General features: G+C 38.4%; 1 protein-coding gene across 3 annotated transcripts; it reads right to left on the bottom strand.

The window, feature by feature from the left end:
- Positions 1 to 2968: 2968 nt before the first annotated feature.
- On the bottom strand, positions 2969 to 15829 carry LOC125238699 (zinc finger protein 493-like). Of its 3 annotated transcripts, none has more exons than XM_048146099.1 (4): positions 15511 to 15829; positions 14973 to 15320; positions 14546 to 14821; positions 2969 to 4568 (listed from the first exon to the last, which is right to left on the bottom strand). In XM_048146099.1, the coding sequence occupies exons 1-4, from the start codon at positions 15608 to 15610 to the stop codon at positions 3160 to 3162; spliced, it is 2133 nt and encodes a 710-aa protein (XP_048002056.1). In that variant the 5' UTR covers positions 15611 to 15829; the 3' UTR covers positions 2969 to 3159. The 3 variants fall into 3 exon arrangements, with proteins under 3 accessions (XP_048002056.1, XP_048002057.1, XP_048002055.1); XM_048146100.1 differs by lacking the exons at positions 14546 to 14821; positions 14973 to 15320; positions 15511 to 15829 and adding exons at positions 5875 to 6150; positions 6301 to 6645; positions 6839 to 7796; XM_048146098.1 differs by lacking the exons at positions 14546 to 14821; positions 14973 to 15320; positions 15511 to 15829 and adding exons at positions 5875 to 6150; positions 6301 to 6648; positions 6839 to 7796.
- Between the last annotated feature and the right edge of the window lie 2947 nt (positions 15830 to 18776).

An 18776-nucleotide genomic window follows, 5' to 3' on the forward strand; every position in this document is an offset into this window, starting at 1 on the left:
TCCCACTTATGCGTCGCGTGTCTCGGGGCGCGCAACGGGCGTCCGCGCCACGCCGCTTCAGTGTAATTCAAAAAACGTCTCCTCAGTACATTTTGTATAGGAAAGACGTAAGACGCGCCCCAGGTGGCGTGGCGGCGGCGGGGCGCGCGCCGCGCCGCTTGGCGGCGCGCCTTACGTCCTTCCTATACAAAATGTACTGAGGAGACGCTTTTTGAATTACACTCAGGTGGCGTGGCGCGGACGCCTTTTGCGCGCCGCGAGACACGCGACGCATAAGTGGGAACGCTGCCTTAGACATAAGCTAGACTAGACATAATGTATTCCTTAATATATACTTATTATACTATGGCTTTTATCATAAAAGCTCCTTAAGTTAGTGTGAAATTGTTTATATTATAGAAACTAGTTATAAGGAAAATTGCTACACACCAACGGGGTCCATGTGTATCCACAATTTGTGAATTCTATGTAAATACCATGGTTTGCAAAAAAGTTCTTACTTACTTACTTACACTAAATGTTATTCTGTGTTTGAGCCACAGACCAACCCAACAAGACGGCCCTTACAGGGCGACTCGCGGTCACCAAGCATACGAAAAATCAGGTGTATAAAAGTTTAAACGAGCGCGACACCGATCAGTAGCGCCCAAGTATACGACCCGCTAACAGTGTTCGTGTCCGCTTGGGAAAAAATCTTAAATAATTAAATTTGGTTGCAAACAATGGTCTCTTGCAGCTTAAAGTGGTGTGGCAAGTCTTCTAACACTTCCACATATAAAAAAAATGGAATAACATTCCACAGTTAAGTCAAATTAATTATTTTGTTGAATATTGTTTATTATCCGCGGAGTTCATTTATACTGGTCAATATGGTTGTATTGAGCGGCGCCGAGGCGCGTCCATCCCTTTTTGCCTAGTTAACATTGCGATCATGCTATCCCTTTCACGTAAACGACTAGGGATGGGGCCATGTTAGTTTATGTCTGTTGCGGGAACTTCGTACTACCGTTCGTACCATGTGCTACTATTTTATGAAATATAAAAGAAAGCAGATTTGTAATTGTGAATCTAGAATCTGTAGAGTCTGTAGTGTTATTTAGTCGATTGATTAGTTTAGAATATTTAGTTGGTAATTTAACTTAGTAAACGTAAGTAAAAATGCACAGTTTAGTTATTAGTTAATACTCCAATTGCTAATTCGAGTCCAAAAAAACTACTACGATGTTGCCACTGCAATAAAATGTTTGTAAAATAGTATAATCCTTTTTTATAAATACACACGCCAAGATAAATTATTTATTATTTATTTCAATCCTTTGATTTATATATTTAATAGTCTTTTATTATTTACATAAATACTAGGACGCTCGATTTTTTTTCTTTTTTTCCGTGATTTTTAGTTGTAAAGTTGGTATTGCGCTTGTATCACTTCAGATATCAATAACATTTGGTGCTATATTTTGCGGTATAGAACAAACTGTTGATGATATAGATGTTGTGACCAATTTTTTATACATATATTTTACAATTAGCTAATCGGAGAAATAGTGTATAGTGTGGGCTTTATGGTTGCCACGGCCGCCATTGTTTTGGAAGCGGCCATGACACCATGGTCTGCCAAACTGTATTTGAATTTATTATTATGTATGATACACAGATATACAGACTACATCTCTGATATATGATAGACAGACGTTAATATGCAAGTAGCGTTTTATTGACAACCGACACTTATGAACCTTTTAGATAAAAAATGGCACATGTAATGATCTATGTATTGTTTTACCTTAAAGAGAGTATGTAAGTAAGTTTGAGTAATGTTCTTCAATTTATGGTTCCAAATCTCCTGAGGAGTCTCAGAGATACATTGGGCACTCGTTCAATACGCTAAGGAAATACCTTTCGTGAGCCCCTGACTTCGCTACGCGCCATTCTGAGAGCCAGTTCAGGTGCTACCCTTCAGCAATAACATTCTAATATTGGTAATGGGTTGTTAGACTCCAAATGACTAATTTAATAAACATTGGCGAAAATTGCACCTGACTGAGATAGGGCAGCTTTAGTGCATACATTTGTCTGGTTTTAGTTTTATTATTATTAGCAACGTGAATGAAGGTGATGTTGATTGTCACATATACACGTAATATAATGCGAATTACCAACATTTATCATTAGTGGCGACCGGTGGAACTAATTTGACGTATGAGAATTAAAACAAAAAAACTAAAACAAATTTTCTTCACAATTTTATCATCAAGTATTCTTGGATTTCTTACGTGCCAAATAAAGAATGTAGAAGGTTGGCGAAACCTGAAAAGTATTTTGACAGTGACATTGACAGCTGTGACATTGACGTATCTGTCGTAGTTTTTTTGGACTCGAATTAGCAATTGGAGATTAGTAATGATTTTTATTGAGGTGCTATCACAATCATCATCCTCCTTGCGTTATCCCGGCATCGGCATTCGCCACAGCTCATGGGAGCCTGGGGTCCGCTTTGGCAACTAATCCCAAGATTTGGCGTAGGAATCGAGGTCAACATCATAATCAGATATGAAATTTAATCTATGGCCGCGTCTCTGGTCCATCAGCAGATCAGCTCCATGATACCATAATATTGCATCGTCACGTGATTTACACAATTATGTGTGCAAAATTTCAGCTCAATCGGTTAAAAATATCTGCTTTAAAAGTCGCATGATTTCACCTGAATATACTAATATTGCAAGTTAAATAAAAGCTTGCAAAAACGCCTAACTTGCGCATTTCTTACCATTACTTGTAGAAATAATACTTTATAACTAAAGAAATATAAATAAGTTAGAAAAACTGCTATAATATTATAATTTGTTGCAAAACAAATTCACCACAGTACTAGTACCGGGACCATTGTCTATAATAGACATGTCCCATTCTCATCCCTACGGCCAAGCGTAAAGGCGCGCCATTATTTGAAACGACCAATGGCAGCGCCGTGCGCTCCCGCCTCACCCCGCAATGATTGGTGATTTGCGTCTCGAACAATATCGCTTGCATTAGGCTTCTAGTGGGGTGTTCTGTGGTTTGAGCACTGACTTCAGCTCTGCGTGGATCTCAGCCTACGGCTTTCTCGATAGCGGTAGTTCGCACGTTTCACGTCGTCAACTATTGCGGCTGTGTCTATGACAGAATAGTTTTTTCATTTGTTTTAATATTTTTATGAATCCGAGTATGACTCTTTAAATTAGACTTTCTCCTAAATCGTTTTTTACACACATCACACGAATATGGCCTTATATCACTGTGGAACAGCATATGTCGTTTTAAATAATCGACAGTTTTAAATCGTTTTTTACACACATCACACGAATATGGTGTTATATCACTGTGGAACAGCATATGTCGTTTTAAATAAGCGTCAGTTTTAAATCGTTTTTTACACACATCACACGAATATGGTCTTATGTCAGTATGAACAAGTCTATGTCTTTTCAACTTATATATAGTTAAAAATCCTTTTTTACACACATCACAATAATGTGTTCTTACATCACTGTGACGTAGTAAATGATTTTTTAAACCACTCTTAGTTAAAAATCCTTTTTTACATATGTCACAGGAATATGGTCTTATGTCAGTATGAACAAGTGTATGTCTTTTCAACTCAGATATAAATAAAAATCCTTTTTTACATATGTCACAGGAATATGTGCTTATGTCAGTATGAACGAGTGCATGTCTTTTCAAAACAGATATAGTTAAAAATCCTTTTTTACATATGTCACAGGAATATGGTCTTACTCTTATGTCATTATGAACAAGGGTATGTCTTTTCAACTCAAATATAGTTAAAAATCCTTTTTTACACACATCACAATTATGTGTTCTTACATCACTGTGACGTAGTGAATGCTTTTTTAAAAACTTTACAGTTGAAAATCCTTTTTTACATACGTCACAGGAATATGGTCTTATATTACTATGAATCAGAGTATGTTGTTTTAAATAAATCTTAGTTCTGAATCGTTTTTTGCACACATCACACGAATATGGTCGCATGTCACAATGACGCAGTGCATGTACATTCAAAGCACTCTTTCCTATAAATCCTTTTTTACATACTTTACACGAATATGGTTTTATGGCAGCATGAACAAGTGTATGTCGTTTTAAACCATACATAGTCACAAATCCTTCGCTGCATACATCACATGAATATGGTTTTATGACACTATGAATCCCTGTATGTCTATTTAAATCACTCTCAAAATTAAATCCAATGTCCGATTCCTTGTCCGGACTCGGGTCTTGTGAACGCTGTGCGGTCGGCATATGGATATGAGTCATAATATGTTGATCCAAATCTGATTTCAGAGCAAAACTATCTCCACAAAGACCACAAGTCGGTTTCCCATTGTCAACTCTAGTGTGTATATCCTCCGCATCAATTTCCGTATCCGTGTGCTGCGTGTCGTTGGCGGCAAGAGCCTCTTGGTGTCGGAGCCGTTCGAGGCGCACGCGGCAGTCCTGGATCGCGTATTTTCGGCACAAAGCCCGCTCCTGCTCTTGTTGGCACTGACCAGCAAATGCTAAAACATTTTAGACAGTATTAATAATGATAAAATATTACAAACATATTTTTACTGTAATCACATTAGGTACTCTGCAAAACACCTACAATTTTTCCACAGTAAAATAAAGTGTTTGCTCACTTTTCTTCAGTTATATTTTTAATTTAATTATTTTATGTTTCATATCCGTAAATCATTAAGAAGAGCTGCAGAAAGTATGCAAACGCACAGCCAATTTATATATGCCATTTTAAAAATGATTACAGGCACAACACAATACAAATTTCTATCATTTTTAGGGTTCCGTAGTCAACTAAGGAACCCTTATAGTTTCGCCATGTCTGTCTGTCCGTCCGTCCGTCCGTCCGTCCGCGGATAATCTCAGTAATCGTTTGCACTAGAAAGCTGAAATTTGGTACCAATATGTATATCAATCACGCCAAGAAAGTGCAAAAATAAAAAATGGAAAAAAATGTTTTCTTAGGGTACCCCCCCTACATGTAAAGTGGGGGCTGATATTTTTTTTCATTCCAACCCCAACGTGTGATATATTGTTGGATAGGTATTTAAAAATGAGTAAGAGTTTACTAAGATCGTTTTTTGAAAATATTAATATTTTCGGAAATAATCGCTCCTAAAGGAAAAGTGCGTCCCCCCACCCCTCTCACTTTTGAACCATATGTTTAAAAAATATGAAATAAATCACAAAAGTAGAACTTTATAAACACTTTCTAGGAAAATTGTTTTGAACTTGATAGGTTCAGTAGTTTTTGAGAAAAATACGGCAAACTACGGAACCCTACAACACAGAAGATTCACTTCGTGACGTATTTAAAGAAAAACGTATTTTGACATTAGCAAGTATTTATATCTTAGAGCTATGTATAGTTATAAAGAGTCAAGCTGCATATTTTGTTAAAAAGTCATCATTAAAAAATAATATAAGGGACCAATACAAATATGACCTATATCTTCCACGGGTTAACAACTCTATGTACAAAAAGAGCATGTTTATTATGGCTATCCATATTTTCAACCATCTTCCTCTCAATATCAAAGCGTTAGACGGAATTATGTTTAAATGTAAGCTCTAGAGCTGGCTGATTGAGCAAGTGTTTTATGACACAAAAGAATTTTTTGCTAGTTAATAAGACACCTATGTAATGTTAGATAATAAGCTTAGTTATAAAATGGGTAGGTTACCTACCATAATTGTACGCCCTAGCAGGCAACTGTTGATACTTCTTGAATAACAAAAAACACCTATGCATGTACACACTTACACAGTTATACAATAAAATTCTATTCTATTCTATTCACTCACCATTGCCCTGCGCACCACCTTCCTGCTCCATGCTCGGAGGTCTGTGGATATGATCTATGACATGTTTCACTAAATCTGATTTTACACTGAATCTTTCACCACAAAGATCACATAATGGTTCTTTCTCTTCAGTGTGAAATTCATCTCTAAATGTAAATTTATCAGTATCGGACTCAGTGTCGCTACTAGTTGTGCCTTGTCGCTTAGCTAGCACATCGATATGTGGGATGTGTTCAAGTGTCACAGAGCAATCTCGAAGCGTATGGCCAATGCGACCTGCACAACAAACATCAAATTATGGTCAATCTCTGTAGATATGTGCTACATTTAAATCTTTCTTATTTACTCAAGGATTAAACATGTGGCATATTATAAAACTAGTACCAATATAGGGAGTGCATCATTACACAAGAATTCAGAACTTACCATGAACTACTAGAGTGACATCAGGGCGATATGGGCACTCCGCACCCAGCACAAGCTCATCTTTAACATCATGGTCCATGTACAGGCCGGCCAGCATGGCTGCTTCGCTCACACACTCCATGTTCGAGCAGGAGGCTGTCTGTGGGATCTGTGGCACAGACTCCGGCTGCATAACCTCATCCTTCACTCTACCGTCACACAAGCCATGTATCACATCGCTCACAATATTTTCAAAGCATGAGGGATCTTCCTTTATTTCGTATTCACTCGTTGTGTGTTGCAAACAATCTTCCATTTCGTCACTGTCTGACTGATGTTCATTCTGTGGTTCTTCTTTGATGTGCACTGCTAAGTAAAACGATTAAGATTAGACTCAGAACAAATTTACTTGGCAACGATTTTAATAGCATATACAAGAGTTAAGTAAACGCCATAATTACAAAGAAGATAGTTCTGTAAAAATTGCACCGGCGAGGCTGTTAGAATCACTGCCAATGTCGTGAAGCCAAATGCACGCGAGAAACACCCGGACACTCACCTCGCGCCGCGCCGGGCGGCCGCCGCTCGGGCTCCGCTTCTGGCTCAGCGGGCTCCTCCTTCAATCGCACAAACTCGGACACTTCGGTTACAAACTCCATTCTAGTTCCATACAAGTAAATTTTTGATAGTTACACTATGTACCTATTACGATGATCAAAATAATATTAAGTACTTTATAGAAAACATTAGTGAATTAATAATGTTCACTTGTATAGTTACTTTCTACATTTACTATCGTATTTTATACAAGATATCAATTTCTATTTACATTTTTCTACAACTACAACATAACCTTAAACACAAAATGTCAACTTAAAAATCGTAAGGGCCCCCACAGACGGGAGACAAAACTGTTTTGTCTCCGTCGCTCGGTCTATGGGCTAGTATGAAGGTGCGCACACGAGGCGACGCAACTTTTCATACAAATACGAAAGTCGCCGAGCAACTTTGTCGCCCGTGTGCGCGCACCCTAACAGACGGGCGTACCTGACGCAGCATTGGTCCGGTCACCACAATATACGATGTGTTCGTCTGTACTGACCTCACATACAAATCCGGTGATGAATTTGTGATTAAGTTAGTTTTTTTCGTGATGAGATCAAATAGCTGGACATCATCTCCAAATCTGCATTGATCTTTAACGTAGGTAAATAATATTGGACTGTAACCACAAAATAAATAGTACTTCTAGTAGGTACTACTAACGTAGTAAAGCAACTTATGGAGAAAAGTCACGAATACAACCGTCCTTTCTGCATGGCATTCGTAGATTACGAAAAGGCTTTCGACAGTGTCGGACATTGGGTTGTGTTTGACTCTCTCCATCGCTGCTCAGTTGATGCTCGCTATGTGGATGTGCTCCGGGAGCTATACAGCTCGGCAACAATGCAAGTCCGGCTTCATAGACTCAGTGATCCAATATCCATCCGTAGGGGGGTGCGCCAAGGAGATACCATTTCACCCAAACTTTTTACGACGGTACTAGAAGACGTCATAAAAACGCTTAAATGGGACAAAACTGGTATCAACATCCATGGTGTCTTCTTGTCGCATATGTCCACGACTAAAGTAATGACGAACATCTCTGGTGATTCGGTCTCAACCATTATGGTGGGGAACGAAGAGCTAGAGTCTGTCAAGCATTACGTGTATCTTGGACATGTTCTATCTTTTGACAAAACACAACAGGAGCAGGAGATCTCTAGGAGAACCCAGCTGGGTTGGGCGGCATTCAACAAGTTGGCGGACATCCTCAAAACCTGTTAACATTCCACAATGCCTGAAGACTCGCCTCTTTAACCAATGTGTCTTGCCCACCATGACCTACGGTGCCGAAATATGGACGCTCACTAAAAAGGCTGTGCATAAGATCCGAGTTGCACAGAGAGCCATGGAGCGCGCCATGCTCGGTATCAAGATTCAAGATCGGGTGAGGAATGCCGAGATCCGTCGTCGCACCAAGGTGCTAGACGTGGGTTTCGTCATTACCAAACTAAAATGGAGTTGGGCGGGACATGTTGCTAGGCAGAGTGATGGCAGATGGACTAAAATGTTAACAGAATGGTGGCCGCTCGCTCACAGATGTAAGAAGCGCTTGGCATCCGTTAGCTCGTTGGGATGGACGACATCCGGAAAATTGAGGGTCACAACTGGATGAGACTAGCTCAGGACCGGGACAAGTGGCGTACTAGATGAGAGGCCTATGCTCAGCAGTGGGCGATAAAGGGCTGATATGATGATGATGAAATAGTACTTATGAATAGAAAGGACACTTCCTAAAAAAACCAAAGCTAAACAGCAGCTCACGGACGAAACTTGTGTCCGTAACACATCTGCAATCTATCTCTAAGTATCGCTCTTGCGTACTGGCGCACTAGAGCCAGACATGGGGTCACGTATGAATTGTTTGCCATGATGCCAACGGCCGCTTTCTACCACCGCCGCGCTTACCGTCGGCTGCGTGCTCCTTCTCTCACCCCGGGGAGCCTGCACTGCACTGTGCGGTTTAAGAGAGTTTCCTCCCGCGACCGACTGTGGAATGTTTCTTGCCGGTCCCATAGTGGATACCCCCCTCCAACTGAGGGGGGGACTGAAATCTTCTCGAGGCTGAGGCGTAGGGTTAGAGCCGGCGTAGTTTTATTTGACGATCATAAGCGCATTGTAATATGCCTACTTGGAAAATAAATATTTCATTTCAGTTCAATTCATTTCAGCTCCCTGCCATTTTACTGAGGGTGTACAACATGGAATTCTTCAAAACAGGAGTATATTATACAGATTGCGAAAGGGCCAGCATCGTGCAAGTAATACTTCTGGAGTTGCAAGCATCCTTAGGCTACGGTGACTACTGACTACTTACCACCAGACGAGCCGTTTGCTTGTTTTGCCACCATGTGGTATTATTCAAAAATCATAGGTTTGGAGATTATGGAGGTTATAAAAAGAAACAATTTTACGGTTCAGTATATTATATTTGTAAAACACTGTAAATGATAGACAGATTGATAGCGAGATGCAAAACTTGCAAAATCTATGTGTTGAGTTTTTGGTGAATTAAGGCATGCATGACTTCATAACATGCATACAGTAACTGGTCGAAAACTAAAAGCAATTCCCGTGTAAGTAATAATATTTATAAATTAATTGGTTATGATATAGGGAAATAGGAATGATTATATCTCTGTTTAATTTGTTTTGTTTCTTGTGTATTACTTGTAAACTATGTGAGGTGTGCAATAAAGAGTATTGTATTGTATTGTATATAAAAATAATGAAATTGTAAATGTAGGTATTATTTACGTGTAATATAAAAAAGTCAAACTTTCTTTGTCACTAAGAAAATGACTTTGTTATTTTGCACTAAATTATTTATCTATAATAAAGTGAATTTTTATACGTATTAATATTTTATTGTAAGTGAATTAAGAAAAATAAATTTAGCACTTTCAGCGGTAATAACAAAGGTGATTTGAGGTCTATTTAAAACATTGACCCGTAATAGCAATAAATTGATAATACAAAGGTAGGTAGGCATAATATTATGATAAAAAAGCTTTCCTTTTTCTAATCACATAAAGCCTGGAATCCCGCGGCATATCCACACTATCATAATGTTTAAGGTCATTTACCCCGTGTGGCATCCAAATCCCCGATCACTAGTGATGACCTCTCAGATGTGTTACTCACGTATTAAGTCGATATAGCGTTCGACATGTTACGATCTATTTTCGAGGATCTTTGTCAAGAGTAGCGACCCCGCCTTTACATGTCGAGAGCGCGAGGCACATGCTATATCGACTTAATAGGTGAGTAACCCGCTTAAAATATTTTTAAATATGGTTTTGCATCTCTATGAATCCGGTCTTACTTCGGCATGGACCAATGTATGTCGTTTTAATAGAGACATAGTTATAAATCCTCTTTTACACACATCACATGAATATGGTCTTACATCACTATGGAGAAGAGTATGTAGTTTTAAATAAGCCTCAGTTCTAAATCGTGTTTTACACACGTCACACGAATGTGAACGTGTAGCTCTATGAGTCCGTGCATGTCGATTTAAAACAGCCTTAACCTTAAATCTTTTTTTACAAACATCACAAGAATATGGCCTTGTATCACTGTGTAATAGTATATGTCGTTTTAAATAAACCTGAGTGTTAAAGCGTTTTTTACACACATCACACGAATATGATCTTAAATCGCCATGAATCAGAATATGTAGTTTTAAATAATCCTTAGTACTAAATCGTTTTTTACACACATCACACGAATATGAAGGCGCTCTATGAGTCAGTGTATGTCGATTTAAAACAGCCTTTAACTTAAATCGCTTTTTACATACGTCACAAGAATGTGGTCTTAGGTCACTATGTGTCCTTGTATGACTATTAACTTCGGAAACAGTTTTGAATCGGTTTTTACACACATCACATGAATATGGCCTTCTATCACTGTGAAACAGTATATGTCGTTTTAAACAAGCGTCAGTTTTAAATCGTTTTTTACACACATCACATGAATATGGCCTTATATCACTGTGAAACAGTATATGTCGTTTTAAATAAGCGTTAGTTTTAAACCGTTTTTTACACACATCACAAGAATATGGCCTTCTATCACTGTGAAACAGTATATGTCGTTTTAAATAAGCGTTAGTTTTAAACCGTTTTTCACACACATCACAGGAATATGGTCGTTTGTCACTACATAAACTTGTATGTCTTTTAAAATCAGAAGGAGTTTTAAATCTTTTTTCGCATACGTGGCAAGAATATGAACTTATATTATAATGAACTCTTCTATGTTTATTCAATCGGAATTTACTTCGGAAACGCTCTGCACATATTTCGCAACAGTAAAATTTTTCTCCTATGTTATCGCATTTAGAGTCCTTAGACTTTGACTGTGTTGAGTGTGTTTTGATATGAATGTGTAAGGTATTTTTTTGCTGAAATGATGCTCCGCATAAGTCACACTCATACATATGAATCCTAGTATCTGATTCCTTCTTCGGACTCACGTCTTGTGAACGTCGTGTCGTCGGCATGTGAACACCAAACATGATATGGTTTTTCAAATCCGATTTCAGTGCAAAACTATCTCCACAAAGATCACAAGTCGGTTTCCCATTGTCAACTCTAGTGTGTATATCCTCCGCATCAACTTCCGTATGCGTGTGTTGCGTGTCGTTGGCGGCAAGAGCCTCTTGGTTTCGGAGCCGTTCGAGGCGCACGCGGTCCTGGATCGCGTATTTTCGGCATAAAACCCGCTCCTGCTCTTGCTGGCACTGACCAACAAATGCTAAAACATTTTAGACAGTATTAATAATGATAAAATATTACAGACATATTTTTACTGTAATCACGTTAGGTACTCTGCAAAACACCTACAATTTTTCCACAGTAAAATAAAATGTTTGCTCACTTTTCTTCAGTTATATTTTTAATTTAATTTTTTTATGTTTCATATCCGTAAATCATTAAGAAAAGCTGCAGAAAGTATTCAAACGCACAGCCAATTTATATATGCCATTTTAAAATGATTACAGGCACAACACAATACAAATTTCTATCATTTTTAGGGTTCCGTAGTCAACTAGGAACCCTTATAGTTTCGCCATGTCTGTCTGTCCGTCCGTCCGTCCGTCCGTCCGCGGATAATCTCAGTGACCGTTAGCACTAGAAAGCTGAAATTTAGTACCAATATGTATATCAATCACTCCGACAAAATGCAAAAATAAAAAATGGAAAAAAGTATTTTATTAGGGTACGGCCCCCTACATGTAAAGTGGGGCTGATATTTTTTTTCATTCCAACCCCAACGTGTGATATATTGTTGGATAGGTATTTAAAAATGAATAAGGGTTTACTAAGATCGTTTTTTGCTAATATTAATATTTTCGGAAATAATCGCTCCTAAGGAAAAAAAAGTGCGTCCCCCCCCCTCTAACTTTTGAACCATATGTTTAAAAAATATGAAAAAAATCACAAAAGTAGAACTTTATAAAGACTTTCTAGGAAATTTGTTTTGAACTTGATAGGTTAAGTAGTTTTTGAGAAAAATACGGAAAACTACGGAACCCTACACTGAGCGTGGCCCGACACGCTCTTGGCCGGTTTTAATTCGGTCATCAACTAAATACTCAGTGCTAGTTGTGACCAGAGCTAGTTTTCTTGGGATTAAAATAGACTCTCACTTAAATTGGAAGACTCATATTGAACATATAAATAATAAGATATCCAGTAGTTGCTATGCCTTATCTCTACTTGCTCAAACATGTTGAGAAAATATTGTACTAAATGCTTACTATGGAAATGTCTATCCCTTACTTACATGCAGAGTTATCTACTGGGGTAATTCTGTAGATGTACATAAAACATTCAAATTACAGAAAAAATGCTTAAGAACTGTATATCGTATGTACACAGAAGATTCACTTCGTGACGTATTTAAAGAAAAACGTATTTTGACATTAGCAAGTATTTATGTCTTAGAGCTATGTATGTTTATAAAGAGTCAAACTGCATATTTTGTTAAAAAGTCATCATTAAAAAATAATATAAGAGACCAATATTGTGTTTTATTTTTCGTTCTAGGTTCCTGACCTATCCTTCCAAAAATTAAATCAAAAATCACCGAACACTCGTTTAAAAAAAAAAAAAAAGTCAAAAGTCACCACGACATTGGCAGAATCCACCTGGCTCAAAATATCAAGGAGTAAAATTTCCAGTGTGGCATTACCAGCTTTTTTGTCGTCAGCTCATAGCTCGTCCAGTCTCATAGGAAAAATCCTACGAACAAACTGTGAGGCTGCGGGCTTGGCTGACGCCAAAAATGCTTGGTCAATTGCTTGCCCCGGTCAAAATTTTCCCGAATATCCAAATTCTCAAAGGAGCTGGGACGACATTATATGTAAATTGACCGTTAGTTCCCTCCTAGCCCAATCCGACACTGAGGGACGAGCCAGACTCCTAGCAGCTGGAACCAGCGAAGCAGGGTTCTGGCTCCATGCACACCCTTCCCCAAATTTGGGCACATTTTTAACCCCCGATACTCTTCGTATTTCAGTTTCTCTTCGTCTTGGGGTCCCGGTCTGCGCCCCCCATCCCTGCCCCTGTGGCCATGAGGTTGACCGACTTGGGCACCACGGCCTTTCCTGCCAACGAAGCGCTGGCCGCTTCTCGAGGCATGCTGCCCTCAACGACGTGATCCGCCGGTCTCTTGCGTCAGTCAATGTGCCGGCCCTTTTAGAGCCGACCGGCATATCTAGGACGGACGGTAAGAGACCGGATGGGATGTCGTTGGTTCCGTGGAATATGGGACGGGTGCTGGTTTGGGACGCAACTTGCGTTGACACACTGGCCCCGTCTCATCTCCACCGAACCTCTGTGAGGGCAGCGGCAGCAGCAGAGGCGGCCGAGAAAATAAAGGTAGGAAAATACAGCGGTCTCGGCGCCGAATATATTTTTATTCCATTCGGCGTCGAGACCCTTGGTCCGTGGGACCCTGGCGCTCTGAGTCTCTTCAAGGACTTATCGAAGAGACTAAGAGACGCCACCGGCGACCGAAGAGCTGGCAGCTTCCTCGCTCAGCGTATTAGCTTGACAATCCAGCGAGGAAATGCTGCCAGCGTCTTCGGTACTATGCCACAGGGGCCGTTTTTAGATTTACTTTAGTTTAATTTTAGATTTATTTAGTTTAATTTAATTTTAATTTTATTTTAAGTTTAATTTTAGATTTAATAGTTTAATTTTATTGTAAGATAATTTTATGTTTTACAAACACATGTATAACAGGAGTAAAAGCCATGATAGAGAAAAAAAAAAGAAAGAGACCAATACAAATATGACCTATATCTTCCACGGGTTAACAACTCTATGAACAAAAAGAGCATGTTTATTATGGCTATCTGTATTTTCCACCATCTTCCTCTCAATATCAAAGCGCTAGACGGAATTATGTTTAAATGTAAGCTCAAGAGTTGGCTGATTGAGCAAGTGTTTTATGACACAAAATAATTTTTTGCTAGTTAATAAGACACCTATGTAATGTTAGATAATAAGCTTAGTTATAAAATGGGTAGGTTACCTACCATAATTGTATGCCCTAGCAGGCAACTGTTGATACTTCTTGTATAAAAAAAGCACCTATGCATGTACACAGTTATACAATAAAATTCTATTCTATTCTATTCACTCACCATTGCCCTGCGCACCGCCTTCCTGTTCCATGCTCGGAAGTCTGTGGATATGATCTATGACATGTTTCACTAAATCTGATTTTATACTGTGTCTCTCACCACAAATATCACATAATGGTTCTTTCTCTTCAGTGTGAAATTCACCTCTAAATGTAAATTTATCAGTATCGGACTCAGTGTCACTACTAGTTGTGCCTTGTCGCTTAGCGAGCACATCAATGTGTGGGATGCGTTCAAGTGTCACAGAGCAATCTCGAAGCGTATGGCCAATGCGACCTGCACAACAAACATCAAATTACGGTCAATCTCTGTAGATATGATGCTAAATTTAAATCTTTCTTATTTACTCAAGGATTAAACATTTGGCATAATATAGAACTAGTACCAATATAGGGAGTGCATCATTACACAAGAATTCAGAACTTACCATGAACTACTAGAGTGACATCAGGGCGATATGGGCACTCCGCACCCAGCACAAGCTCATCTTTAACATCATGGTCCGTGTACAGGCCGGCCAGCATGGCTGCTTCGCTCACACACTCCATGTTCGAGCAGGAGGCTGTCTGTGGGATCTGTGGCACAGACTCCGGCTGCATAACCTCATCCTTCACTCTACCGTCACACAAGCCATGTATCACATCACTCACAATATTTTCAAAGCATGAGGGATCTTCCTTTATTTCGTATTCACTCGTTAGTTGTTGCAAACAATCTTCTATTTCGTCACTATCTGACTGATGTTCATTCTGTGGTTCTTCTTTGATGTGCACTGCTAAGTAAAACGATTAAGATTAGACTCAGAACAAATTTACTTGGCAACGATTTTAATAGCATATACAAGAGTTAAGTAAACGCCATAATTAGAATGAAGATAGTTTTGTAAAAATTACACCGGCGAGGCTGTTAGAATCACTGCCAATGTCGTGAAGCCAAATGCACGCGAGAAACACCCGGACACTCACCTCGCGCCGCGCCGGGCGGCCGCCGCTCGGGCTCCGCTTCTGGCTCAGCGGGCTCCTCCTTCAATCGCACAAACTCTGACACTTCAGTTACAAACTCCATTCTAGTTCCATACAAGCCAATTTTTGATAGTTTCACTATGTAGGTAAATATGTACCTTAATAGGAATCGATGATCAAAATAATATTAAGCACTTTATAGAAAACATTAATAGTGAATTAATAATGCTCACTTGTATAGTTTTTTTCTACATTTCTATCGTATTTTATTCAAGATATCAACTTCTATTTACATTTTTCTACAAATACAACATAACCTCAAACACAAAATGTCAACTTAAAAATCGTAACAGACGGACGTACTTGACTTGACTGTGTGGTGTAACCACTATACCTATCTACCTCTATTAAATACATGTATATAACATTAAATAATCATCATAATATTTACTTATATACATACCTACTACATAACTACTAAATACCATAAATACTATAATATCTATCACACTAAACATTCACATGCAATATAAACATAAATAAACTTACTAAAATCAATATCAATACTTAAATCATAAACTATATCTATACTTACAATATTCATATTTCATACATTATCCTAGCTACTCTATTGAATCTCCTTCGTCCGCCGCGCGGGCGCGGTGGGCGGGGACATCCGATCAGCTGACGTAGCGGCGAGAGGCCCCGCGCTCGCGCCGGCCGACACGCCAGTATCGACCCAGCCGCGACGCCGAATCCATGCTGCCCCGCGCCTCACCGGCGCCCGATCCACACTTACGCGAATTGATTGTTTATCACGTTCTGAATTATCTATTGTGCTGTGTTGTTTACGTGTGACATTTTCTGTTCAAATAGACTTCATAAAGAGAACATTTTTGTGGTTTGATTGAAGCAAGACCCGCTACATAACCCACACTGGTGACCCGACGTTTGAACAAATACCGCAGCTTTCTTCTGGTGAATTTCCATAACAACCTACGGAAACCGTAAGTCAATCATAATGTCTGATAACGAAGAAGAACGTGCTAAAAGTGTGAAGAGTGTCCCACCTGGGAAAAATAACGAACATGTTGCAACCGGCGCCGAGACGTTCCGCGTCGGCGTAAAGATACCTCCATTTTGGCCGCAAGAGCCGGAAGTATGGTTCAAGCAAGTCGAGGGCCAATTCATATTATCGAATATAACTTCGGATACGACGAAATTTTACTACGTTCTATCTCAGCTGGAACAAATGTCATGATTTATTTATAATTACACTTATGGTAACAGTAAAATACATTTGAAGTGTGGCAACATTATTACGTTACCCTAAAAATACACGGGTTATTGGTAAAATAAAATTATACTAATGGCAACACGGCGGTAGGTTCAATAAGTGGTGGGGACGATGGCAAGACGGGAGAGAGACACGACCGGCTCGTTCACTTGGGTCGAGGTGGTCGAAGAGAGCACATCGTAAAAGATCAATCAAATAAGTGTATCTGCGAGTACCCCTTGTTGTGTAGATAATATTCAGAGTAGGATAATGGTGAAACTCCACATTTCAGAAGTGTTAACGTACCACTTACCCACAATAGAAAATTGAGATTTATTTTGACATTAACAATAACGTACTTCATTCAATGAGTTTATGGTGAATAACAAGATGTAAGTTTTCTGGAGATTGTACTTACAAGCCATATTTGTAAGTACCTATTTAAAAATTAAGTGCGTGATGAACTTGCAGGTAGTTTTAAAACTCCAAAGTGAATAAGGTAGTTATTTACTAGTACGTCGTATTATTTTGTATTTAAGATTTAATTTTATTGTAATGTGCAGTCCCTGTTGGTTTTAGTAAGCGAATAATTGATTACCGGTTGTAAAATTCATTACAAATTTTTTTTTTGGTGAATTGTGATCATGTAAACACATTTTGGATTATGAAAAATTTAAACTCGGATGACAGTGTAGCAAGAAGATAAAGTTTTAAATGATTATTCCAGTTAACGTTCTAGTGAGAATTAAAATTATTTTTCAGTGAATTTTGAAAACTTAAAGGGTTTTTGCAGTGTTCATGTTGTGATTTCATTAAAAGTCGCGAGCGCACACAGGCTGCAGTTGCCTAACATGTGACTGACGACGCGCGACAAACTTCTTGTGGGAAATTCGCCTGCGTTAATATTTAATTACGGTTGTATATCATGGGTTATTGTTACCATGAGCTAAAGATAATGGCTATTTTGATGAGATACATAAGAAATTTAAAATATTTCTATATACGGTCAACCCAATCCTGTCACAAAAAAAAGGTAAATTAAAAAAAATGCCGGGCTAGCAACACTGGGTTTTAAATTGTTCGCGTTTGAGTTGTATCTTATTCGTGAACATATTTGTTTAAATTTACTAAGGAACTATAATAAATAATTTATAAATTTGACATTAATATTTTTTAGAAGAATTAATAGTAATTGCGATTTTGATAAAAAATCTTGAAATGGTTATGGAAAAATAGACAAACGGTTGTAATTCTTTGTTAGTCAAGTTTGACTAAAAATGAATACCGTGGCATGCATATTAAAGTTGCAGCAATGTGTAAATTTGAGGTATAATTATTGCGTCTGCGGCTGTTTGACGTAATTGTTGCTTTTTGGTCGTTTCATAGGGATACCATACTTTAGTCATAATCCGGTTGACAGACTATAAGTGTACATGTTAAGTAAAAAAAAGGGTTTATTCTGTGTATTAGTCATGGAGCAGAGATGTGAGTTTCGTTGACATTCTCGTATTAGAAAATTGCACAATTTTATTATTATTTTTGGTAGGTACCACATATTTATGTATTTAGATATTGTTGAGAAATGTGAGTGCTGTGAATGATGCGAAAAAAAAAGCGTTGTTCGTTAAACTGAGGTTTATTTAACTTCATATATACATATTCTTGGATTGAATACAAGGGAATATAATATGTTTTTTTATCTTGGTAATGAAATGATTTGATTGAATTGAAAAAGGTAGAAATTAAAGTGTGATTCATGAAATAATAGAAAATGTGGAAACTAGCATCGACTGGTTTTGGGGATGACGATGTTTTTGTAGTTACATTTTTGTACGTATCTCAATTTGTCATACCCTACCGGGGTGCCATGTGACCTCTTTAGTATTGTAACATCTGCAAATGTACCATGGTTTGCAATAAACGATTGATTAATTGATGTTAAGGAAGTTGAGAATCAAGTGACATGGGCGTGCGTCTTAAACTTGATTATTGT

The sequence above is a fragment of the Leguminivora glycinivorella genome, chromosome 24 (assembly GCF_023078275.1).
Source record: "Leguminivora glycinivorella isolate SPB_JAAS2020 chromosome 24, LegGlyc_1.1, whole genome shotgun sequence".
NCBI classification, from domain to species: domain Eukaryota; kingdom Metazoa; phylum Arthropoda; class Insecta; order Lepidoptera; family Tortricidae; genus Leguminivora; species Leguminivora glycinivorella.

What these genes read in the sequence shown, in the direction of transcription:
- LOC125238699 (XM_048146099.1), bottom strand. Translation starts at nt 15,610, where the DNA reads ATGGAGTTTGTAACTGAAGTGTCAGAGTTTGTGCGATTGAAGGAGGAG. An exon ending in GCCGCCCGGCGCGGCGCGAG is followed by an intron (nt 15,321 to 15,510) that starts GTGAGTGTCCGG and finishes CGTTTTACTTAG; the next exon opens with CAGTGCACATCAAAGAAGAA. An exon ending in AGGCGGTGCGCAGGGCAATG is followed by an intron (nt 4,569 to 14,545) that starts GTGAGTGAATAG and finishes AAAATGTTTTAG; the next exon opens with CATTTGCTGGTCAGTGCCAA.